This window comes from Lissotriton helveticus, chromosome 4_1, assembly GCF_964261635.1.
Source record: "Lissotriton helveticus chromosome 4_1, aLisHel1.1, whole genome shotgun sequence".
NCBI lineage: Eukaryota > Metazoa > Chordata > Amphibia > Caudata > Salamandridae > Lissotriton > Lissotriton helveticus.
The window spans coordinates 1,494,773,056-1,494,797,450 of record NC_136063.1 but is presented as its reverse complement, the minus strand read 5'-3'; the positions used below and the strand labels follow the sequence as shown (position 1 = coordinate 1,494,797,450).

The window sequence follows — 24,395 nt, the reverse complement described above, 5'->3', positions numbered from 1 at the left end:
GATTCTTAGTGTCCAAGTTGGGTTTTTTGACAAGAGCCCTCACAATGGCCTGTTTCCAAGCCACTGGGACTGTGCTGGTGGAGATTGAGGTGTTAAGTACTACTAGCAACGTAGGGAGGATGGTCTGTATAGCAGAGACTAGAATATGAGGAGGAGCTGGGTCACTAGGGGAGCCCGATTTCACCTGACGCATGAGGGAGGTGAGTTGGTCCGCATCCATCAGGGGAAATTCCGCCAGCATAGGGGGGCTGTTGGATTTGTTTTCTAGAAAGGGACATGGAGGTATCTCCTTCGATCTAGTTTGCTCTGAGGATGGAAAGGAGGAGTAGATAAGATCGATTTTTTGGAAGAAGAAATCAGCCAGATCTTCACAGCGGAGCAGAAGATTTTCATCCATAAGTGGAGGCGTTGGGAGATTCATGAGACTTTTTACAATTTTGTAAATCTCCTTAGAGCTGGAGCTGGCCTCTGCAATTTTATGTGAATAATACAGGGATTGAGCGCTCTTTATGTCTTTCTTATAGGTTCTAATGGCCTCTCTATAGATAATTTTATCTGATTCGGCATATCCCAGCCGCCATTTACGTTCTAGTCTCTTGCAGTAACACTTTTTTTCCCGGAGCTCGTCCGAGTACCAGGGAGCAGAGATCCTAGATCTTTTTAAGACAGTTTTCTTAATGGGGAGTGTGGTATTTAGAGCGTTTTTTATCCATTCATTGAACATTTCATTGGCCAGTGATGGAGACTGACCAACTGAAGGAGTTGAGTTTTTAGCTCATGAGTCCACTGATCCAACGGGATTTTAGACCAATTGCATGTTTCTCGCACTGTCGGTGTGGGAACAGAGAGCTTATCAATTTTCCATACTAACGGAATTAGTGCATGATCTGTCCAGGGAAGTGCTATGGGGGGCATGCCTTCAGATTAGGACAGTTGCTGAACACTGGATCCAACAAGTGACCTTTAGTGTGCGTGGGGGATAGAACCAGCTGAGGCAGCTGTAAAGCAGAAAAATCTCCAATTAATTTATTGGCGATAGAATCCTTAGATTAATCGAAATGGATGTTAAAATCGCCTAATAACGTATAATTGGAGGGCGAAAAGGCAAGGTCAGCGACCAACGAGGGCTGAGACTCGTGAAATTGTTTGGCTGGGCCCGGAGGGCGATATACAAGTGCTCCTTAGAAACTTGTATTGGGGGAGAATTCCAGGAAGAAAGACAGGCTTTCGCAGTCCGTGAAGGGGTTGGGGGTACAGCGACAAGTGAAGCAATCTCTGAAAATGATTGCTAAGCCGCCCCCCCTTTCGTTTACGCGGTCCTGTCTCACGATTTGGTAACCCTGCCCCAGAGTTTGTACCAACTCGGGGTCAGAGTGCGGAGTCAGCCATGTCTCGGTGAGAAAGAGTACATCAGGTTTTCTCTCATCAAGTAGCAGTGATAGTTCTGTGCAGTGTCTTGGCAGTGACCTACAATTTAAGAGATACATTCTAAATAGTTGTTGTTTATGTATGTTGAGCTTTGGAATGAGATGTATATTACACTGCCTGCACTGGGTAGGTATGTCCAGGGGGAAATACCTGTGTGCGCAGGACAAATTTGCCTGTGAATTAATATCTCGTAATTCAGTGGATGTGTATCTCCTAATAGTTTTAATAGAGGAGGTAGGGGTAGTGGCCCCTAGACCCGTCCGGACACAGACGGGCGCAGACAGGCTCGCCTTCGGCGCGCCCGCTGCGCTCGTCCGCTGCGCTTTCTAGGAGGCAGTGCCATTTTATGTGGGAAGGGGCGGGAGTAGCGGAGCACTAGTCTGCTCGGCCGGCTGTCTCCTCACCCAAGATGGCGGGACCCACGGGGGGAGAGGTCTTCAATAGCTGGAGTAAGACTTCTTGTGCAAAAGCGCAATACACGTTATTAAACAATAGCAGCAACAACCTTTTAAAAAGAATTTAGCAACAACGTTTTAAAAAGAATTTAGCAGCAACTTCAAGCAGCACTCGCTAAGTTACTAACAAGGTCCCGGCTTCCGCCTCAGGACCAGCAACACACCACCCAACTAGCAATCAGCGAGGGTGCGCCTGGGTCTAATCTTTTATGTGGGAAGGGGCGGGAGTAGCGGAGCACTAGTCTGCTCGGCCGGCTGTCTCCTCACCCAAGATGGCGGGACCCACGGGGGGAGAGGTCTTCAATAGCTGGGGTAAGACTTCTTGTGCAAAAGCGCAATACACATTTTTAAACAATAGCAGCAACAACGTTTTAAAAAGAATTTAGCAACAACGTTTTAAAAAGAATTTAGCAGCAACTTCAAGCAGCACTCGTTAAGTTACTAACAAGGTCCCGGCTTCCGCCTCAGGACCAGCAACACACCACCCAACTAGCAATCAGCGAGGGTGCGCCTGGGTCTAATCTTTTATGTGGGAAGGGGCGGGAGTAGCGGAGCACTAGTCTGCTCGGCCGGCTGTCTCCTCACCCAAGATGGCGGGACCCACGGGGGGAGAGGTCTTCAATAGCTGGGGTAAGACTTCTTGTGCAAAAGCGCAATACACGTTATTAAACAATAGCAGCAACAATGTTTTAAAAAAGAATTTAGCAACAACGTTTTAAAAAGAATTTAGCAGCAGCTTCAGCAGCACTCGCTAAGTTACTAACAAGGTCCCGGCTTCCGCCTCAGGACCAGCAACACACCACCCAACTAGCCTCTGCCCTGCCCTACCCTTTCTCCGGAAAGCCGTCTGTCATAGAAGGAGGGACTCCAAATCTTATAGCCCCACAACACAGACCACAGAGTGACCAGAAGTTCACACCTGGATGTCAGTCACAGTGCTATGAGTATCGAAAGGTTACCTTGGGGCCACAGCCCTACTTTTCATGATTCTCTAATTTTCTTCCTGAGATTCGCTCAGGCCGTTTACTGGTGTCCTGTCTCTGAATCAAAGAGCATCCTTTGATGTGTGCCTGCAGTGTGTGTCCCACCCAGCTCACATGATGCAGGAACCCACAAGTTAGTCAGGGAGAGTCCTATACTTCTCCATGCTCCTCCAGTCAACCCTGGGTCTTCCAAAATAGAACCCAGAGTCTTCTATGTATCTTACCATTCACAGGCACAAATATACCCAGCACATGCATACACACATGCACTGCACTTTGATGTAGCCTAAGGTTGAGTTAAGCCCACAGCGGCAGAATGTTACATGAGTAAGCATCACTCCTGTGACACAGGTAAAAAAGGCCTGTTCCTTTCTATACATGGTATGCTGCCATCACGGCACTCCTGGCAAAAGCAGTAGCCTTTTACCACTGTGAGGGCAGAGCTTTTGGCACCTGTTCTGGTTTACCAAGACCACAATCCATGAGACAGGTTTATGTCATGGTACACATGCATGATCCGTGTCACCCATGACAACAAAATGAATACCAGGGATCCAGCCTTAATTGGGGTGCAGATGGGGCACTCTGGACAGGGGTGCATGTCCCTCACCATGTGAGGGACTTTTCCATCGCAACAACAGAGGGTCTCGCCAATACTAGAAGAGGGACACCTTTAATCCATTTTCTGTCTGAGAGATCTTTGGGGCTAATGTAGAAGCAGACAATCTGCCTGGAATAATTTCTTTCTGCATGGTGAAGAAGTAAGGCTTGTTTACTCCAGTTTCATCCTGAATCTTCGGACCTGAAAGGCTTCTTTGAGGGCCAGGAAAGGTGGCCTTATGCTGACTCACAAGAAGGCAAGTGCCTGGGGTTGACGAGAACACTGCCTCCAGTAGGACTTGTTTCCTGAAGGGAAAACACGTTGAAGGTATCTGAGAAACATGTGCAACAATAACAATCACGATGTGTTCTGAAACCATTTTGTACATACAAACCACAACTACATGTCACAAAACTGTTGTAGCTGGCAACAAAGTCCACCCATAAAGTGGTTACAGCTTATACGGGCCACTCGTCTCATATGTGTGCTATGGCACTGGGGCCAAGGGATGCCCTGAAATTTTAGACACCCCAAAATCTTATCTCAATCCGAATGCCCACATTTACTGGATCCATGAGGTTATGAGTCCCCATACTAAGGCATGTCCTAATGCATCAAAATGTCAGGAAACAATTTAGTTAATGAGTCCACTCAACAACTGAGTTCTATATCAATAAAACATTAAATGGTTTTATTACAATGTAAAGTGTACCGAATCAGTGACATGAAGGTTCTCAATGGATAAGGAAATACTGAGAAATGCAAAATCAGAAACTATTCTAAGTCCAAAGTTGTCAGCAAAATCAGAAGCTTAACGGACAGAATCCTTCGTAGAGCAGGAATTCTTCCTGCTCACCATCAAAATCCAAGGGCTTTTATACATTATTTTATTTTATTCATATGAAATTGCTGAATTTAAAGAATCACTGTGGTGTGAATACATGTATAATTACATCACCAAATCTGAGCACATAAAAAATAAATGTCATATTTCCTTAACATCTAAGCACCATCCCACTACATGAATAATTATTAACCGCATGCGCGCTAGCGGAATTCTGCTCGAGTGCTGAGATTTTTAAAAACGCATGTTTCATGACGAGCTGGGCTCGTCATGAGCGTCGAAGGGGTTAAGCCCTTCCTATGGCAATGTCCTCTGGAGACGCTGGATCAAACAAGATACATGAACAACAGAATGTTATATGAAAGAACAGGGCCCACAAACCAGCGAAAGGACCTAGAAGAAAACAACTGCAGTTTCATAACTGAGATGAGACGAGGAAGTTCATGGAGAGCATCATAACTAATGACAGTGGAAATCAACAAAGCTGCCGAAACTGACAAGCGATAGTGGGTAGGGGCGAAGACATGAGTGACTTCCATACTGTAAAAGATGCTTAATACCTATCTTAAAACCACATTTTTACGCAAATTAGAGAATGTATTAAAAAACACTGGTACTATATCAGTTTATACAGGTGTAATTGAGTGTGAAAAAAGATTCTGCGAGGTATTAATGAAGCAAAAAAAATACACACATACCAATCTGCAACAGCAAATCACATTGACAACAGACACGCGTATCTACAATGTAAATTCGTGTAGCAAGAATAGAACAAATCTTTTTTATTAAGCACACTTTCGCCATTAGCTTCTGATGAAGTGTGAAATAAAATTTGAAACATGTACCTTAAAAACAGCACTACAAACAGTATGCAGAATATTTAAAGACAGCACCAAGTACTTTTGAAAAACGTGTCCAGGCTGCCCAGGAAGATGGTAAGATTAAAATGGAAGGTGGGAGTAGAGCTTCCAATAAATGAAGCAAAGGGTTCCCCAAAGAAAAAACAGATATTGGAGCAAAACAAGGAAAATACTACAAAAAGGAAGAAAACAACCGACCTCTAATGCAATGCTCTAAATCAGGGATACTCAAAGTACTGCCCAGGCCACATGCAGCCCTCCTGACCTTTAATTTCGGCCCACTGGTGAACAACTGCACTTGGTTGCTGTTCACTTGACAGAGCAGGAACATTCAGAAAGCTGTGAAACAAGCAGCCATGCTTTATTTACACATTAACTAAAGTCACCATAAAGTAGAAAAGGTGTCCTAGACAACTTATCTGTAGGAGCATCTTAAGTTTTAAAGATCTCTTGCAAGAAACATGTAAAAACATGATAAATTCTGTGCAAACTTCAACATTTGTTATTTTATTATCATGCATGAGCGTTTTACCTTAGTAGATCAGATTATATCACTGCATTTAGAGTCATTTATTAGCAGTGATCATTTTCAAGCATGATCTTGGAAACATTCATACCGCCCTCATTCTGAAAATAATGATATTAGTGTACCAGGAGGGAAGTAATTTGTCAGGAGCACCTTGTGTGTAGCCTTAGCTGCTATATAATTAAAACAACATTATAGTTTATTAAATAAAACACGAGAGAAGATTTTGTACAGCACACATCTTGAACTCGTATATTTTAAAAGGGTTCTCACATGTGGTAATGAAGAAATAGGAGGCAAAGTGAAATTAGTAAATTGCCTAGGAAGGGGGGAAGCCAGGACTGATACCAGTTCTTCTGGTATCACATTTTGCAATTCAGCCACCATCTATTTCCCTCTCACATTTTACATTAGAAGTTAATGTTTTGACTTTAATTCTTGGTGCATGAAACTGGAGTGCTGTTGGCAGACAGAAGTCACGTGAAGGTTCTGTTTGTTGTCCATACCATGCATTCACTTTGCATCCCTTACAACCACCTTTCATCACCCCGACTGTTGCATTGCTGACATCGGGTGGCCATCGGGCTTGCTGCAAACAGTACTTTGCAGCCCCTTAGGGGATGTTTGTGAGTACCGATGCTCTAAATAAAGAGTCAAACATTTAGGATATTGACACAAAATATTTTTTCTTTAGAATGAATCAAACTTTTATCTTTATTTTCATATTCATGTTCACAGTCCATCTTGTAAGACATAATAACTTATCCAAATGCCGTCTCACCCTCACACACTAAAAAGACACAAACCTAGACTGTGAACAAGTATGTGAAAATAAAGATAAAGTTTGATTCATTCTAAAGAAAAAATATTTTGTGTCATTATCCTGCATATTTGACTCTTCATTTAGAGATTGCACTGGAGGTAGGTTGTTTTCTTCCTTTTCAGGAGTAGAGCTTCCGCCATTGTAGGGAACACCCATGAGTTATGTTATGATATGTTTTTGGTCCTGGAGGGGAGGCCCTTTGAGTGTACTGACTATTTATTAAGGGGCTCAGTTAGAGGTGGGGGTTAGAAAATGAAGGAAATATGAGAAATTACTAGAATATGTTCAAATTAAATACACTGGACTGTTACAGCTTTTTGCTAGTGTGAGTCATATGGGGCAGTGGCTTGAGAGTTGAAAATCTCTGTCCTGAGTGGCCAACCATATGTGAAATAGGTATTCCGCCTTTCAATATGGCCCTGGCATCACATTAATGCAGTGTGTTTGTGGAGGCGTATGTCTATTCCCTTTAATGTGAGGTCCAGAACTTGTTCCACCACCTGGCTGTTGCACAAAGTGTACCCCTCATCATCATAACTTTATTTTCGATCACAAGGATCTTGAAAAGTGTGCCGAAACCTAATACAGGAACACATACCTTTGCCATTGACAGATGAATAAATACTAAAAATATGAAAATTTGAGTTAACTGAAAAAGCATTAAAATTGCATTTCAAAGATAAAACTATATAAAAATATATGACCTTGTCAAGAGATATAAATTATTAAATATAACGTGCTAAAAATATTACACAGGGCACTTTGAGCATCTATTCCATTAATGCACTTTGCACGTCTAATCCATAATGCCAATAAATATTTTGCTAGGCCAAGAATGGCAACTCTCCTAATATCAGTACTCAGGATTTTTATCACTTCCATGTAATGACCACATCCATTGAGCCTACACAATGGGATAATCCACTTGGCCTTTAGGTTCTTATAATGCGGACAGAAGAATAACAGGTGGACTAAAGATTCTGGGCTTCCCTTACAGGCCGGGCATATAACATCCTGGGGTATAAAGTATACCCTCATAATAGGTATAGTATAATCTCCATGACCTCTATGGAACACATATTGTGGTAGTGTTAGTGTACCACATGTGATTATAACTTTTTCTGTATGTCAGGGAGAGGAGACTCTACAGACCTCTCTCGTGTAAAGTTTTGCTGTCTTGTGAACCCCACATCATTCTGTATGCATGTTTTGTTTGTATGTGTAGTCAGAGTGTAGTACATGTATAGTAGTAGGACTCTGTGTGTGGTAATAATTTGAGTACTAGGGCCAGTGAGCTTAATTGTGGATGGCATCTGGTGTAGCATGGCAAACGATGTAGGGTAATGCAATTTACCAAAACAGCGGAAGTGTATTGATTGCATTCCTGTAGCTGGGAGGGGGAGTACCACACACTGAAGTAAGGGCAGATGGAGGCAGGTTTGCTATTAGAAATCCAACAAAGACCTTGCTAGCAAAGGCGTCCCGATACGAAGGACAACACCGGCTACACACAGCCTGCAGAACGAGGCACTTTGGCAGCTTATTAAGGCCTGGTTACTACTATTGGGGCACCACCATTGGACCACGGACAGGAAACTACTTATTTATGGTATGTGGACCTATATCTCGAAACCTGGTGATTAAAGTAATATCATGATTTACTGGCAAAACGTAAATTGACCACTTCTTGCCACTATTTACATATCCTTCTGGTTGGTGCTTTGACCCTGATTATATAAGTTTACATATCAGTATTGAACATCTGGTTACATACCACATCGACTACTATTCGATTTCCTCTGTTGATATTCTGATATCTGAAGTTGAACCCGACACCGCACTGTTTGTAGTCTCTGGAATACTCCATCCAAATCTTCATTGTACTCTGCCATGACGAAGCTCCCGGGTTGGGAGCGAAATGCGTTGGCTGTTTTGTGCACTTCTGAAAAAAGAACAATAAAAGAAATTTTTATACAATTAGATGCTTCTGCAATTCACTTCCTAACTGGTGCTGCCTCCACGTTTCTTCAAGTTGTTATCTGGAAATCCAGTGGGACTGAAACACAGCAGGTCCTGGAGGTCAAACAGCACAGAACTTTAAACACTGTGTGGGACTACTGAAGTTTGAGGTGCTCACTGCTTGGTCCGCTGTGGTGGTCATTTTGTTGCTAGCAAAGGGTTGTTGATTAGTTCTTCCAGAGCATTGCTATTTGGTAGATAATAGGGGTGAGTGGTGAGACTGTAGTTTCTGTTGCTCAAGTTGAGGATGCTTTTAGGTATGGCCTTTTCAATTCAATAGAGACTTTATTTTGGTTTTGATTCAAACCATAAAAGCACATTTGCAACAATACAGTTTAAAAATACAATAAAAATATGAATATACAGTAAAGTGCAAGATAAAGTGCAAAAGTACAAGGATCAATGGTTTACATACAAAATATGAATTCAGAAGAGGAATAGATCAACACAAAAGACCTTCACCGATCCATGCAATTTCTCAATCTTATACAAAGTTTTAAAAATTCAATTACTTGAAGAATACTGTCCTTATGCAAAAGTTGTAAATACATAAGTGCTGGTCTGATTTGAATAAAATTAAGTTTTTTTAAGAGAACAACCAGGTAGCGTTTACGGGGATAATCATAAAATCTACATAAAAAAATAAAATGCAGCATGTCCTGTGGAGACTTTCCGTCGCAGCCACAGGGTGCAGCAAATTTATTAAAAATGTCACTCTTTGCTCTAATCAGCAAATGGTGAAAGAGGTTCAACCTAAACCTTGTTAGCAGAAACTTCTCATGTGAGGACAATGAGCCAGTCAAGCATGGCTCCATTGATTCACATGATTTAAGCATAACAGATTTTCTTGTAGTTGGTTTGAGAAGCTCCACACCTTCCCTTTGCATATTTCTATCCATAAGGAAGGTCCGTTTGATTACCTCCACATCTCTTTTTACAATCCTGCTCGGATGTTCAAACAGGTCCAGACGACCAAGCCTGGAGAAGCTAATTTTCAACTATTTTAACCATGGGGTACCCATTGCATTGTCCAGGGACAAAAAGTCTTTCATGATCAGGTGAGTCAGTGGAATATTCTTGTTTAACCACAGATTAAGCCAGCATATCAATGGGCACTTAGAGAAATTGTCACTTAAATAGAGTGTCCCCAGCTCTTCATGTACTGCAAAATTAGAAGCTCCGGCTGGTACATATAAGAGACGCTTCATGAAAGAGTTCTCGGCAGTCTGTAACTGCTCCCCAGCAACATAGCCCCACAGTTCACTTCCATAAACGGCAGTTGCCACTGATTTTGCATTATAAAGTTTCATCATGGCACTGGTAGGTTTTTTCCCAAGCTTTGCTGCAAAGTTAAAAATAGAAGCGTTCACCCTGGCCCATTCGCCTTTCTTCTTGACAAGATGTGGACCCCAACTAAGATTCTTATCGAAAGTGACCCCAAGGTACGAGAATGATTTCGATACAGGGATCACTACATCGTCTAGCTTAAACAGAACATTTCTACTTGGCTATTGGCCGACTTGCATTATATAAGATTTAGAATTATTGACCAATAAGTTTCTATCTGACATAAACTGTTTAAAAGCATTAAGCAGGGCCTGTAGTCCCCTCTCAGTTCTGGAAATTAAAACCGCATCGTCTGCATATAAAAGAACGGGAATACCCCGCCTTCCGACTCTAGGACAGTCGGCATGGATATTCTGCAGGTCGCTATCAAGACCGTTAATATAAAAATTAAAAAGAAAGGGGGCTAAAATGCAACCTTGGCGCACACCCTTTCTGATATTAAAATTACTGGTTACGCCCAAATCCTTAGAATACCTTACATTGGCACTAGTGTTGCTGTGTAGATCAACAAGGAAATTGACAATCCCAATGTCAACACCCTTTGCCCGCATGGATTGCCACAGCCTTCCCCTGTCGACACAGTCGAAGGCAGATGACAAATCCATGAAGGCAAGGTGGATTGTACCCTTCTGCGCTATAGTGTACTTGCTTAAAATGAAGAAGAGACTAAGGCACTGTGTTATAGTCGAACGTCCACTGCAGAAGCCATACTGCGCGATGGACATGATGTTCTTTCCCAGTCCGACAATCTCTGCAGTAGCATTCTGCCAACTATTTTAACCATAGAGTCAATCAATGAGATTGGCCTATAACAGAGTGGACTGCCTCTGTCCCCCTTCTTAAAGACTGGAACAATTGTAGAGACCCCCCATGATTGTGGACAACCAGCTGTTGCTGCTGCATTGAAGCCCGCCTCCAGTATGGGTGCCCAAAAGCTAGGGTCAGATCTATACAGGTCAGGGGGGATCCCATCAGGGCCCGGAGCTTTCCCCGCTGTCAATCCGGTGATGCCCTCCATAATCTCTGCTCTTTCAAACCTAGTAACACTATCACTTTCGCCAGGTGGAGAGTTAGGAGTTTCCGTTGACGTGCAACAGTATAATTTTTTTTAATGATTTACCCACTCATCCTTAGTTATGCAAGATTCCAAGCCATCTCCCGAATCCTGCACCAAGAGGGTTTCTTTATCGTTGCCCAGAATCTGGAGCTACACTGCAAGATATCAGGGTCAAGGATCTCATCCCATGTCTCCTTTCTTAGAAAGTCCTTGCGTGTGGCATTAACTGATTTGTATTCTTTCCTACACGCTTGAACAGACAGTTTCACTCTGGGTTTAGTTGCCAGAGCCAGCCTTAAATTGCGTGCGGCTCTCGAACAATCCTGATTAAACCATCTAGGTCCCCTGACTTCCCTTTTTTTTGCAGGGGCCAGCATCAGCTGAGAAACTTTGTCCGACAAATTTTAAAAAGCATCCAGGACCCTATTTGGTTTGGTCCCAGCTAAAGTACAGCTCAAGATTTCATCTGTACAAGTGTCCCTTATTTTCCTGTACAGCACATCCTCAGCGATTATAGACCATCTGAGGCGATGTCTTTCATCAGTTGTGCTAAGCCTTCCTAAGGCACGATTCCGAGTTTCCTTAACCACCCACGGCCCCTTCAACTGAAAAGTGAGCGGGTTATGATCACTAAATTCACTATTTTCGATTGAGAAGCAATCCACAAACGACTGCATTGGTAATGTGAGTAACACAAAGTCAATGAAGGTTCCCCTTCCATGCCCTTTAAAGGTTGGGGTAAGAAAACACTTAGTAGGGTCCCTCAGTTCCATAGCTATTATCAAGTCTAGGTCGTTCAGTAGATCATTGAGTAATTCCCCTTCCAGTGTGTGTTCCATGTGTAAGCCATAAGAGCGTACACAGTGCACATCCGAAATACTTTTCAACAAGAGATCACCACATGGATGGACATTAAAATCGCCCACAATCAAGAGGTTATGGAGACAATGTTTCATGTAAAGACGAATAAAATTGTTAAGTGCCAAAACTTGACTTAGAGCTGAGCATGGATTTACACCATTATAAAAATTAACCAGGCCAGCCAAACAGTTATCTCCAGATAATATCAGGCCAATAATACCTGGGTTATTAGTTAAAACTCTGTGTATATTACATGGTAAAGCAACAGAAATGAATATGACTAAACCCCCTTTTGGCCTACCCCTGCTAAATGCAGATGCGGGAACATAATATGATTTGTAACCTTCAAGGAAAAAGTCACATTGTATTGACAAATAATCTGATATTGCTTGATAAACCTAATCCAATTACAGTCTCCCATCTTTGAACCCAATCCCGCAATGTTCCAACAAATGACATTACTACAATTTACTAACACTTTAGGTATAGGTTCCAGACCTTCTTCTACCGCATATTCCTTTCCTTGCTCCACGCACTCCTTGCGTCAATCACACGCCTCCAGACCAGAGAGCAGTTCATATCTGTTCTGAATATTTACATTAAAACCATTCCCTCCTTGGTTCGCAACATTATGACTATTAGGTATTTCCACAATGGGGTCATTCCAACAGTGCGTTTTAACATTATACGTATATGGGGTCTTCAGAACCGGTGTCAAAGACTGAGACAATGGACTGAGTCTCCTAGGGTCAGGGGGTGCAGCAATCAGGTGGGCATAAAAATAGCCAAGTGGGCGTACACATACACTGTTCGTGTTATAAACTAGAGAGGCCGCCCTTAATAGTACTGTTGCCACATGTTGCGGGTGCTTAAAATTTACAACAATGCAATCCCCACTAGTACTCTTTACTGCTGGTCCTATCCAGTTTACCCTGTGTGTTGATAATATTTGGTCAGAGTATTTAGTAGGGAATCCACAATTTTTATTCAACCATGCAACTGTTTTATTTTTTAGGGAATCATGAGATTCCCCATGAGCCTGGGCAGAGAGATCATCAATGGGCGGAACGTTTGTTAATACCACCACATAAGGAGCACAATCCGTGGGCAAGTTAATATAACGGCTTTTCCTTATATGTTTGGAATCAAGCCTGCCATCAGACTCTACTGTGAGTTGTCTATTCTGTACAATTGGTGTTTGTTGGGACCGGGGAGCAGATTCCGTGGCAGGTACTTGCCGACAGTTCTGCTGCACGTTCTCTTTCCTAACACTCTGATCCTTATCTGCTACCTTGGGAGGGGCAGCTGAAGCTGTTGCCAAATATGCTGACAGAATTCCACCGAGTCTGTCCACTTCTAGCGTGACAGTATCCAGCTTAGTGGTCAGGGGTCTCAACAAATCTTCCATTTTGGCCTAAATTTTGGCTACTATAGCATTAATGAGTTGCTCAAACTGCTCAGAATGTATGAGCATACCCTTCTCTTTATTACCATCCACAGGGCAAGGCCCCAAAATAGGGCCATTGCAGTCCGCTCGTGGAGGGTCAGGTCTTTTTTTGCTATGCGTCCCCCCACGTTTAGACTGCAATTTCCTACTGGTTCTTACAGGTCTAGTCACTGTAGGCACCTCCTCTGATTCCTCTATAGAGGTATCAGGCGGGTCTTCAAGTGACCCCCTGTGTACCTGTACTACTGTGGTTATAGTGGCCTGATCACTAATAGCATCGCTGTTTGCTGATGAGGTATCCCCCGATAGAGGTAAAGCCTCATCAAGTAGCAAGGGGAGTTCGACTAATCCCAAAGAGGCCCTTCTCTCATTGTTGATCTTATTCACCTTTTTAACAAGGTAATTATCCATAGTGCCCAAGCCGAAGACAGACTTATCTGGTTTAGATTTGGACATTGCACAGTCCTGCCCCTACACAGTAGAAGATATATGGAATAAAAACAAAACACAATCGAGAAATGTCTTGCGCACCTTACACAAGTCAATGTAAAAATAACTAAACACTAAACTAAACACCGAAGTCACACATGAAATTTACCAATCTTAAAAAGAGGAGAATCTTACATAGAGTCAAGATCTATGGCCCAGCCCAGTCTCTTCTGGCCTCTGAGGGCCTAAGAGGGCCTGCCCTTTGCCCGGGCTTAGCCCGGCGCGGCCAGTGCGTGTCCCGCGGGACGGGAGGCGTGCCCTTCTCTTAATGCGCCGCCGGGCGCATTGGTGACGTTGCTCCCGCTGCGCCAGACCCGGGGCTGCTAGGAGTTGTAGTTCAGCCCGTCAGTGGGTCCGGCGTGCTTGCCTCGAGACCGTTTCCCTCACGGCACAGTGCGAGGAGAAGGAGAAGGAGGATACGCCGTTGCCCTCACGGCAGGAAGAGGAATACAAGTAAGGCAGCCGTTCCCCTCATGGCGCGAAGCAAAGTCCTGCTGCGAGCCCCCTGAGCGCACGGCGCGCCCTTCTCTTAATGCGCCGCCGGGCGCGTTGGTGACGTTGCTCCCGCTGCGCCAGACCCGGGGCTGCTGGGAGTTGTAGTTCAGCCCGTCAGTGGGTCCGGCGTGCTTGCCTCGAGACCGTTTCCCTCACGGCACAGTGCGAGGAGAAGGAGAAGGAGGATACGCCGTTGCCCTCACGGCAGGAAGAGGAATACAAGTAAGGCAGCCGTTCCCCTCACGGCGCGAAGCAAAGTCCTGCTGCGAGCCCCTTTTCATCTGTAATTGGTTAATGCTTCAAGAATGCTGATAACAGCCATGCACAAAGATATCACAGAGATCTCACACAACACAGTGCCCTCATTTTAGATACCCCAGCTACCTAATGTGACAGCCATCACCATCCACAAAGGCTAGGATGAGGAACAGCTAGAAAATGGCATATGAAAGATAACCACCCCAAACTGCTTCTGAAACTTTAGATATTGGATCCACATCCCTTGTTTGGAAATGTGTAAAGGTGGGGTCAAACCACCCCAATATGTTACAGTTTAAAGTTCTTCATCAACAAGGAAGGGATTCCTCTTTAACCCAGCTACTTGATGCGGGACAGTCAGTACGCTGGAAGTGAGGGGACATCAGTTAAAATCTACACAAACGGCTGAAGAATCTGAAGACCTGCCTGGCACCTCGAAGCCTGCTTGCTTGTTGAAAGAGAAAAGCTGGGTAACTGGTACAGCAAGAGGAGAGATTATCCAGGAGTAGAAGCCAGTTGATTTCCCATGTGTGGAACACCCAGAGGTTGCTGACTACCCTTTAGCGTGAAGCTGGAGCTGACCCATGTTGTAATGGGCCGTCCAGTCCCTCATTGAGGCCACCATAGTGACTCTATGATCAATTGCCTGGTGCTGCTACTGTTCAACTCTAATCGTATCTAGTAATGGAGCTGCCATCACCATCAAAGTGACAGCCTGATCTCAGCCCAGAAGACACACCTGCCAGATGAGCTACCTGTGTAATCCTTGCCCAGAGTCTGCAACTGACCTCAATGAGAACTTATCGGTTCCTGGCCTGGAGGCTGCACCTCCCTGGACAGGCACCCACCAAGCAGGTCTGCCATGCTGCACACCTACTATGACCAGAGTCCAGGGGAAAGCGTTGCCATGGTCCTCTGTTAGCATAGTTGCTTCCAAAAGCTCAAACCAGGAGAATGCCTACCAGCATTGCATGTTTGTGAGAAGATAACAGGGCCACAAATGGAAAGACTGAGCAAGTAGGGCAAATGCTGTTCTGCAGCTGGAACATTGACTGTTACCTCTGCAACCCCATTTTAGGTAGGAACTGCCAAACCGAACTACAAAATACTCTCCATGAGTAGAGACCAGGTGAACTGCACCTATGTCTATGCCAACGCATGTGTAGAGGTCCCATACACACTAAGCAAGTTTCTAGAATAGGGAGAGGGAGCCATAGAAGATGTAAATGCTTATCATCGTCAAATTTGAATTACAACCCTATAACAGAGAGCCATTGAACTGTGTGGCATTAAGTTTTGATGTATTATTAAAGTACTTTATTTTTATTAAGCTAAGCGCTGGGCTGGACAATGTTGTTTGACTATTGAGTTCTGAGCTCTTGTTCCTTCCATTAACTGCACACCCTATTTACTCTGAGAGTCAAGGGTGGGAAAGATTGTACTTGGCCCAGTTTGCAGAGCCATAGTAGCACGGATCCAGGACACCAGTAGGAAACAACTACATCCACCACAGTTGGGACCCAATATTCCACGTCTGCCCTGTACTTCCCTTCTAAACTGGGTCTGACAGGAACCCATAAGGTTAAGCCTAAAAACAATTGTGTTACCCAGACACCTCCTCCTGGGAATGAAGTGGGTGGTGCAGAAGATGAATGGAGGGGTCCAAGTTAACGTGTTCTCTTCTAGTGAGAATGCATGTGAGATGGTAGTTTTGATGTTGACATGGAACGGCCTTGGTGACAAAGATGGTCCACCTACTTTTTATATGTAATTTCATGTTTGGTGCTCAGAGCTTGGAAGTACTGAAATTGGGGCGATAGAAATTGAAAGCAATTGACTAATGAATTTAAGATATTTATTTAGAGTGCTGACATGCATTAGTTGTATCTTGTGCCAAAAGAAACTTTCCAGGTGCACAAGAGTGGCTTACCTTGGCTCACAGTTAGAACAACCTGCTCCAGTACCCATATCACCTCATAGTCCTATTTAACATTCTAGAATGTTCTGAAATCTCCTTGTCCATGTGTGTACTCCATCAATAACTACAGACCTCCTGCCTATGACTGCTGCCTTGAGTGGCTCTCTCTCATGCCATCGATGGGGGTAAAGATCCTGGGTTGATCCATTGACACTGCCCAGTGAAGCTGTTGGAATGACCCCAGTCTGAATGTGTGCTGATAGCAAAGTAGAGACTAGAGGCCCAATTCACACAGGTAAACTGAGACGAAAGTCTAACTTTACGGCTTTCGGTATTCACAAAGAGCATTTACGAGTAGTAAAGTTTGACTTTGGTCTCAGTTTTGGTCTCAGTTAAACTTAAGACCAAAACTTAAGTATAACTGAGAAAAAAGTCTAACTTTACTACTCGTAAATGCCCTTTGTCAATACGGAAAGTCGGAAGGTCGTAAAGTTAGAATTCAGCCTCTTTAGCCCTAGATGTATGAGGATCTACGTGCTCAACTCTACTCCTTCAAGAGCACATAGTAACAGAGGTGATGCACCCCATCCTCCTCCTTCAAGCCTCGGTACCCTCTTCCACAGCAGACACATGCATGATTCTCGCCTCCATCATGAAGCCTTCCGCATCTCTCTGTCACTCCTTGGTGACCCTCAACTTTTCTCTCTGCTGTGTATGCATATGTATCAAAGGAACTCTAAAATCACATTGAAACATTAAAAGGATAGGCTGCCCAAATGAACTGCTAATAGTCTGTGAATTTCGAAGCTACTATAACTTTATTTCAGCAAGTTATACAAATATTCAGCAGAACTCTTCGTCTGCATCCCTTTGGTAAATGAACTGTCAATGTTTCTATTGGTCATGTTCCATAATTTTGTCCCTGTGATTTTAAGCAGCGACACCAGGCTGCAAAAAGTCTTTATATAAAGGGTAGACCCACCCCCAAAAATAGAGACACGATTGTAAAGATTTTAGAGGCATGTGGCTAGAATGAAAGCTGAGAAAACACTCCTCCAGGAGAAGTAATGTTCTGCATGTTTTGGGAATAAAACTATGAGCTGTCTGCATTCTCTCATGTGAGGCCAGACTTGGTAGTGATATTAATGAACTTTTCTTTACCTCCTATGTCTGACAGGATGATAAAAGGGTAAGTACAAATCGAATTATGAGTCTTATTTACAGTATAACTTGAGAGACATTTATTTGCCTGATTTTTTCAAATGTTTTCCTATGGCAGTGCCCGCTGGAGCGAGTCTTACCTGCTTCCAACTGCCAGTGCCCTGAAGGTCAGCCAGGAATGCCCGGTGTTGCTGGACCCAGTGTAAGTTAGTCTACAAAGCACCGTTCTTTGACCTATAACAAGGCATTTCAGATTGCAAAGGTCTTGTTTGTAATGGCGCCCAGCTTGGAATAAGTGTGCATGCGCCTGAGCAAACAGTTGAATTTATAGTAGAGATGCGTGCAATTTGCGTACTCTGATTTTTCGTATTTATTCCAAATTTCGGCTAAATGACACATAATTTTGACAAATGAAATTTGGCATTTAGTGCTATATTTAGGTGGTAAATATGCTCTTGCGTCCATTTTGGATGTGACAATGCTTTTAAAAAAATAGTAACAAAAGCAAAATGTGTGCGAAAAACAGCTGCTGCTCGCATTCTGGTAATTTTTGTTGTTACCATGCTCCTGCGCTATACTTTTGTAGCAAACATTGCATAATTGTGCAACGTGGAATAATGGCGTGATTTCAGGAATTTTTTGTTAAAAGCGTAATTTAAAATTCCTAAAAGTATGTGAATTATCCTGGCTTAATTAAAATTACGCCAGGTCTAACATAGTTTTGTTAGAGACGTGAATTTCATTTGGGAAGCAAGTGTGGGCAACATCGTACAAACCTGTTTACATTCTAAGTAAAGGTAACGTTTTTCATTTCATGTGCAATGTTTAGGTGGAAACCTGCAACTCCCGAGAATACAATTGGGGGGTTTTGTATTTTACACAAATAGGCAACAGTGGCCGCATGCGCTTCACAACAGTGTCCAACTGCTAATAGTAACTATGCTGTCCAACTTCATTCTCAGAAGAATGACTAAAGAAAAAAATACGGATAAGGAAAAGTATCTGCAATAAAATCGAGCACTGGCAAAGCCAATAGGCTTGACGTTTGCACTCGAGTGCTGATAACGTAATAATAATGTCTGTTGCAGCATAAAACTATTTTAAAGAAGATTACCTATCATATGCAGTGTATGGATGGTATAAAGAATGAAACATATGACGACCGAGCATTCTTTTCAGATCTTAAACTGGCCCTCATTTCTCCAGTGGTGGCGGATGGATATACTCAAGAAGAAGATGAGACTAAAGTGCTCTTGTGGGAAGAACTAAGATGTGTATGACAATGTCTGAAGCAATGGCTGCAGCTTTCTGAGCCAAAGCCACTTATGGCTGAAGAAGGCTTCTGCAAAGTGCATTAGAATATTACTGCCTACAATATGTTCACCATGTTTGTAAGTGTTTGGGTAAACCCTACCACCTCCAAGAGAGTGCTTGCACAGTAATGCATGAGAGACTATTTTACATCTCCCAATAACACCCTCTTTCGGCTACTCATTGATAATGCATGCTCAATTGCGCCTTTGTGTTAGCAAATTAAACAAAGTCCTGTTGGCTCTGCGAATGCTTGTTTTAGCGCCCCATAGAGCTAAAAAAGGCCATAAAATGTGGGGAGTAAGCTAGGAAAAGAGGGCTTCCATTTAGTCTTTGGTTTGAAAACCCAGTGTTATTTTTTCCATTTAGTCAGTGCTTAATTTGAGCTAGTGGTTTCTGATGCTCGGCATTGGCACTTAATCATCAACACCGGCACTTTTCATGAGCACTAGTTAACAACACATTCATTTATGGTAGGCACACAGACATTAAGTGATTTTCCTAGAATCACAGGATGTTGAGCTGACATCGAGACTTGTACCTGTCCCCCTGCGCCGAAGTCGGCAGCTCTGGTCATTACTCCACATCCTCTCCCCACTTTCATGGTTATTAGTTGGTTCTGTTTTAGGCGGAACTAACAGCAGAAATGGGTTGGTGCAAGCTGCCTCCTGAGGAGAGCCCAGGCACTTATTTTCTTATAAATTAACCACTGCATTTAATTAAAGGGAGTAGTAGCAAAACAAACCTTGACACAAATACACATAGGTAGACAGCAGTTTGCTGATTGCTCGTGAATTGTGTGTTTTTGTTTTAAATATAATAACGATGGATTGGGAGGCGACCCCAAGTGATTACCAGTTGCTGAGATTAATTCAAGCATTCCACCCATCACTGTTTTCTATATGTATTGTGACAAGTGAACTGTTAACGATTTACAATAAGGACAGCCACCTATACTGGAAAGATGTTTGTCACACTTATACGACCCACCTTGCAACCATTATTAAGTGGGAAAACAACATTTCACTTCAATTACACAGAACACCAAAGTGAACGGATAAACCAAAATCGATTAGATAAAGAGCACTGAATTTTCCTCAAACACCTTTACAGAACAATTAAAAAAAATGTGGGTTAAATTAATAGATATACACATGAAGGGGTAGAGAGGACAAAACCCAAAGTGAATAAATAAACAAGCAGTGACACAATTGTGTGTTTTGAAAAACTGCCCTCACTCACACACAAATGTGTGTGACATGCTTCATCATCGGGTCTGCTTACAAAATGCCCTGGCGTAGCCATGCACAGGGCAGAGCATGGGGGGGGGACACACACAAAATACAATATACAAGACAACACAAAAATGTGACAAAACAGTGATAACCAGCTAAGTGTTACCCCGAGACTGGCTATAGTGATAGATAAAGGTGCAGTGAATAGATTGTGCTATTAAAACTGGCTCATGGATACCTGTCAGACCTTTATTCGTAGGTTCCAAGGTCAGGATTAAAAGGAAATAAAGGATGGGAAGTGTCTATAGAGGAAATCAAGGTCCCAAAACACCCCTACTTAAACTGCAATAGTAAACATGTTTCGACCGTCACATCGGTCTTCTTCAGGACACCTACGGGTCCCAGTCTTATCTCCCCCCTGACCTCAGTCAGGCAATATAGTAGGGAAAAAGCATTAATAGATCAGAACTATGTGGAGGTAAATGTCCCCATGGGGAGATTTATGAATATAAGAATACCTATATATTAATGATATTAAAATGAGTGAAAATGTATTGATATATTTGGTCTATGTCTCTCCACAGTATTTGTACTCCATGATGGCGGAATTTACCTCTACATGGTTCTGATCTATTGATCCTTTTTCCCAACTCTATTGCCTGACTGAGGTAAGGGAGGAGATAAGACTGGGACTCGTAGATGTCCTGAAGAAGACCGATGTGACATGTTCAGTGGGGGCACTATAAGATGGTCGAAACATGTTGACTATTGCAGTCATGCAAGTTCGGATAATTATCCAAACACTTGGGTGTAGGTCCCCAAGAACCCAATGGTTTGACCCTGCTATACTCCTCTTGTGCTGTTTGAAGTGACCCCATCTCTTCCTGAGTACAATTAAAAGTTCTGCACAATGTGTAAATATTTCTCTAAAGGCAAGTTGTTATCAAGAAAAAACTCAACTTTATCAGTCAGAAAAAGTCTAATATCTCAGGGCTTCTTTGACATGAATTAGTACTGCTGCGTAAAGACATTGGTGGCTCTTGCCTCTTAATTTGGAAAAACGTGGCTTCTAAATAAATCAGTTTGAAATATCATCACATAAAGTCCGAAACTTTCTGCACATTATCTTTGTCACGATAACTTGCTAGAGCCTCTAGTGGCAATCCGCTTGAATGTGAGTCTTAAAAAACTGTGATGACGAATGAAGTGGAAGATGGTCATGTCTAATAACATTTCACACGGAGAATAATATACCAATAAGACCTATGATAACATTCGCTGCACTAAATGTAAGACTTGTCTATGCCATGGGTTTCTTGTATCTGTATGCTTTAAAAAACAATAAAATTTGTTATAAAAAAAACTGTGATGACAGCAGGTTAGTTTGAAGACATTTCTGCAGTAGAATTTGAAATTGGGAAATGTCACTTGCCCTTGTCTGCCCTGGGTCTCACTAGAGCAGCACAAGGCAGACAGGGGCTACTGGGTCCCAACCGTGGTTGTTGAGGTCATTTGCCACTGGTGTCCTACAAACTGGGCCAAGTGCAACCCTTTCTGCACTTGCCTATCAAGGTAATGACGACAAAGTCACTGACTTCTCAGGTGGGTGGGAAGATTGGTGGAATGAGCTCAGAGCTCATCAGTCATCAAACTGAAACAATAACTTCCATATCCAGTCAGTAGCTTGTCTTCATAAGAAAGAAATACTATTTAATTTCAAATCAATATCCAATACTACGCAATTCACTCCAGCACACAGGGTAGTAATAGGGGCAATGACGCTCTTGTGTCACTACACCCTTTATCTCCCTCCATGCTCTCTCCCACCTGGGTGACCCTGGGTGAAACAGCCTCCCTGAAAATTATGGTAGAAGCATGAATAGGGCTCAGGTGCAGATCTTAGTGCCCCACAATTCTCATACACAGTCAGTTCACTCATTTGCTTAAGTTACTACCTCTAGTGGTGTAACGGGTAGGAACTCAGGGCCATATTATCAAGAAAGGGCGATACATTATCACCGCTTTTATCGGCAGGAAACTGCCGCTAATGCGGGGATAATGGGCTTGATAATATACCCTTGTGAATTCTCATAGAAGCCCAGGTTAACACCAGAACCTGGGCTTCTATGGGAATTCACAAGGGCCTATTATCAAGGCCATTATCGCCGCTTTAGCTGCAGTTTGCTGCCGATATAAGCGGCGATAATGTATCGCCCTTTCTTGATAATATAGCCCTCAGTCTCTTGGTACTTCGCACATGACTAGCAGCAACTCGATGGCTTGATGTCACCACAGGCAGGCAACTGAGGTGATTGAGTGGCATCACTCGAAGGCCACTGTGGAGTATGGGCAAGGCCTGCATGCATCCATAAACCCCCTCCTGATTAGTACAGAGTCAATCAGCAGTACTGGCACCACCGTTGGGTGCTGGTTGAGCAGCTGCAGCCCCGTGGCAGCCGGAGAGGTAATTGAGACAGCTGCAGCTCCGATCCAGCTGATGTGAACAGCAAGGCAGTTGCATTCCCGACAGGGTTTAGGCAAACACCGCGCAGCTCTAGCAGCAACTGAACCAGTGCAAACACCATGGCAGTTCTATCACTGGCTGGGCTGATGCGAATACTAAGACACTAACAACCAGAGTAGGAAAATGAGTAGAAGCGCATAGACTTTTATCCGTTCTCGCTAAGAACAGTGGAAAGAGACTGGGAGACCCTTTGCAGCACGGTGATGTACACTTTGCTCTCGGGGAGTGTGGTTTTACTGGGAGTTCCTCTGTTCAAGAAAATGCTGGGCCTCTACTCCTGGAAAGACACTCCTTCTCCATGGTCAGGGAGATGGCTTTTCTCTATAAGAAGCTAGCAGGCTTCTAGGCACTAGTCAGCTTCTCAAACAGAAAGTGCAGACTTCAGGTGATGTCCAGTCTCTCCAAGGAGACTGGCTGTCGGAGACACCAGCTCCGGTCAAACTGCAGTCTTTCAAGTACTCTGCTGTGCACTCCCTTTCGTGGTCATGAAGAACTTGGAACTGGATAAAAGTGGGGTATTTTTTGCACTTTTATACATATTTTCTAGACAGGAGATATGGATCCACCGTCTCAAATTTAAGAACCGGTTTAGAGTGTTTTTTTTTTCAAGTGTCCTTCTCAGGCTATTCTCCGGACACAACTATTGTGTAAGGTTTTGCTTCTCACAGCAGGTACCAATAGGGCTCCCTCCAAACTAGAACAATCACTATATCGACACAATGAAGTGTGAGGTTTCTGAACCTGGCTGTCATCAGCCACTTTGGAGACATAGTTATGGCTAGGAAAAAGGCAGTCCTGACTCAGAAACTTCCTCATCTTGAACACCAGAAGCTACAATCCCTACCTTCACTCCTATTGTCCACTGAATGCTAATGATCAGGATGAATTAATCAGCAGCACCCTGGAATTTCCTAAATTCCTCCATGCCTTCATCCTCCTCACTTCATGGTTTGGATTTCCACTCTCTAGCAACAGGAATGTAGGCAATACACTTCCACTGTTTGGGAAAGCCTTCATCTTCATGTGTCATGCTTTACCGGTACACACATATGTAGTGAGATAGAGAGGACAATTAGGCCCTTAATGTTCTTTTTTTCTTGTAGTTTATTGATATCTGCATTTGAGAATGTGTAGCATGAATGATCACCAGATATGCACTCTTACAGACAAGTAAACCTATGGTATTTTTTAAAACTTGATTTTATGAGGCACTGGCCCCTCTTTCACGCCAACAGTTCAAAGCATGGCACAGAGTTTGGCTATTTTCCATACACACAGACACATACTTGAAATAGTCTCAACACACATCATGCAGAGCCACACCACCAAAGTAACACCGACAAGTTACATTCTGGATGGTGCACAGACATAATATCGACTCCAAAATATCGTTTGGACAGAATATCGAGTTTGAAATATCGTTTGGACAAAATATCGACAGGACAGAATATAGACAGCCAAAATATCGTTTTTAAGGTAAGTGAAGTAATATCGACTGTAAATAATATAGAAAGTGAAAATATCCAAGTATATAATCTAGATAGTAAAAAATATCGTTTTTTAAATAATATTTAATTATTTATGGTGTTTTTTATGTTATAATATGTGTGAAAAGTGTAATTTTATGTTATAATTATTTTTAATTAATGATTTTTTTTTAATTATTGTGTAATTTTATTCTGTAGCGGGTTGTGGGTTTATAGGGGAATAGGGTGGGAAGTAATTTAATTATAATTAATTAAATATGTAAATT

The 24,395-nt window shown here is 42.9% G+C and overlaps 1 protein-coding gene across 1 annotated transcript in view; it reads left to right on the top strand.

Annotated features, from left to right (window-relative positions):
• Positions 1-24,395, top strand: part of LOC144828174 (uncharacterized) — a 418,953-nt gene that overhangs the window by 106,455 nt on the left and 288,103 nt on the right. The window contains exons 7-8 of the mRNA XM_078686271.1: positions 17,589-17,600; positions 17,691-17,774. Coding sequence (XP_078542397.1) covers positions 17,589-17,600; positions 17,691-17,774 — 96 coding nt within the window. The remainder of the gene's footprint in view (positions 1-17,588; positions 17,601-17,690; positions 17,775-24,395) is intronic.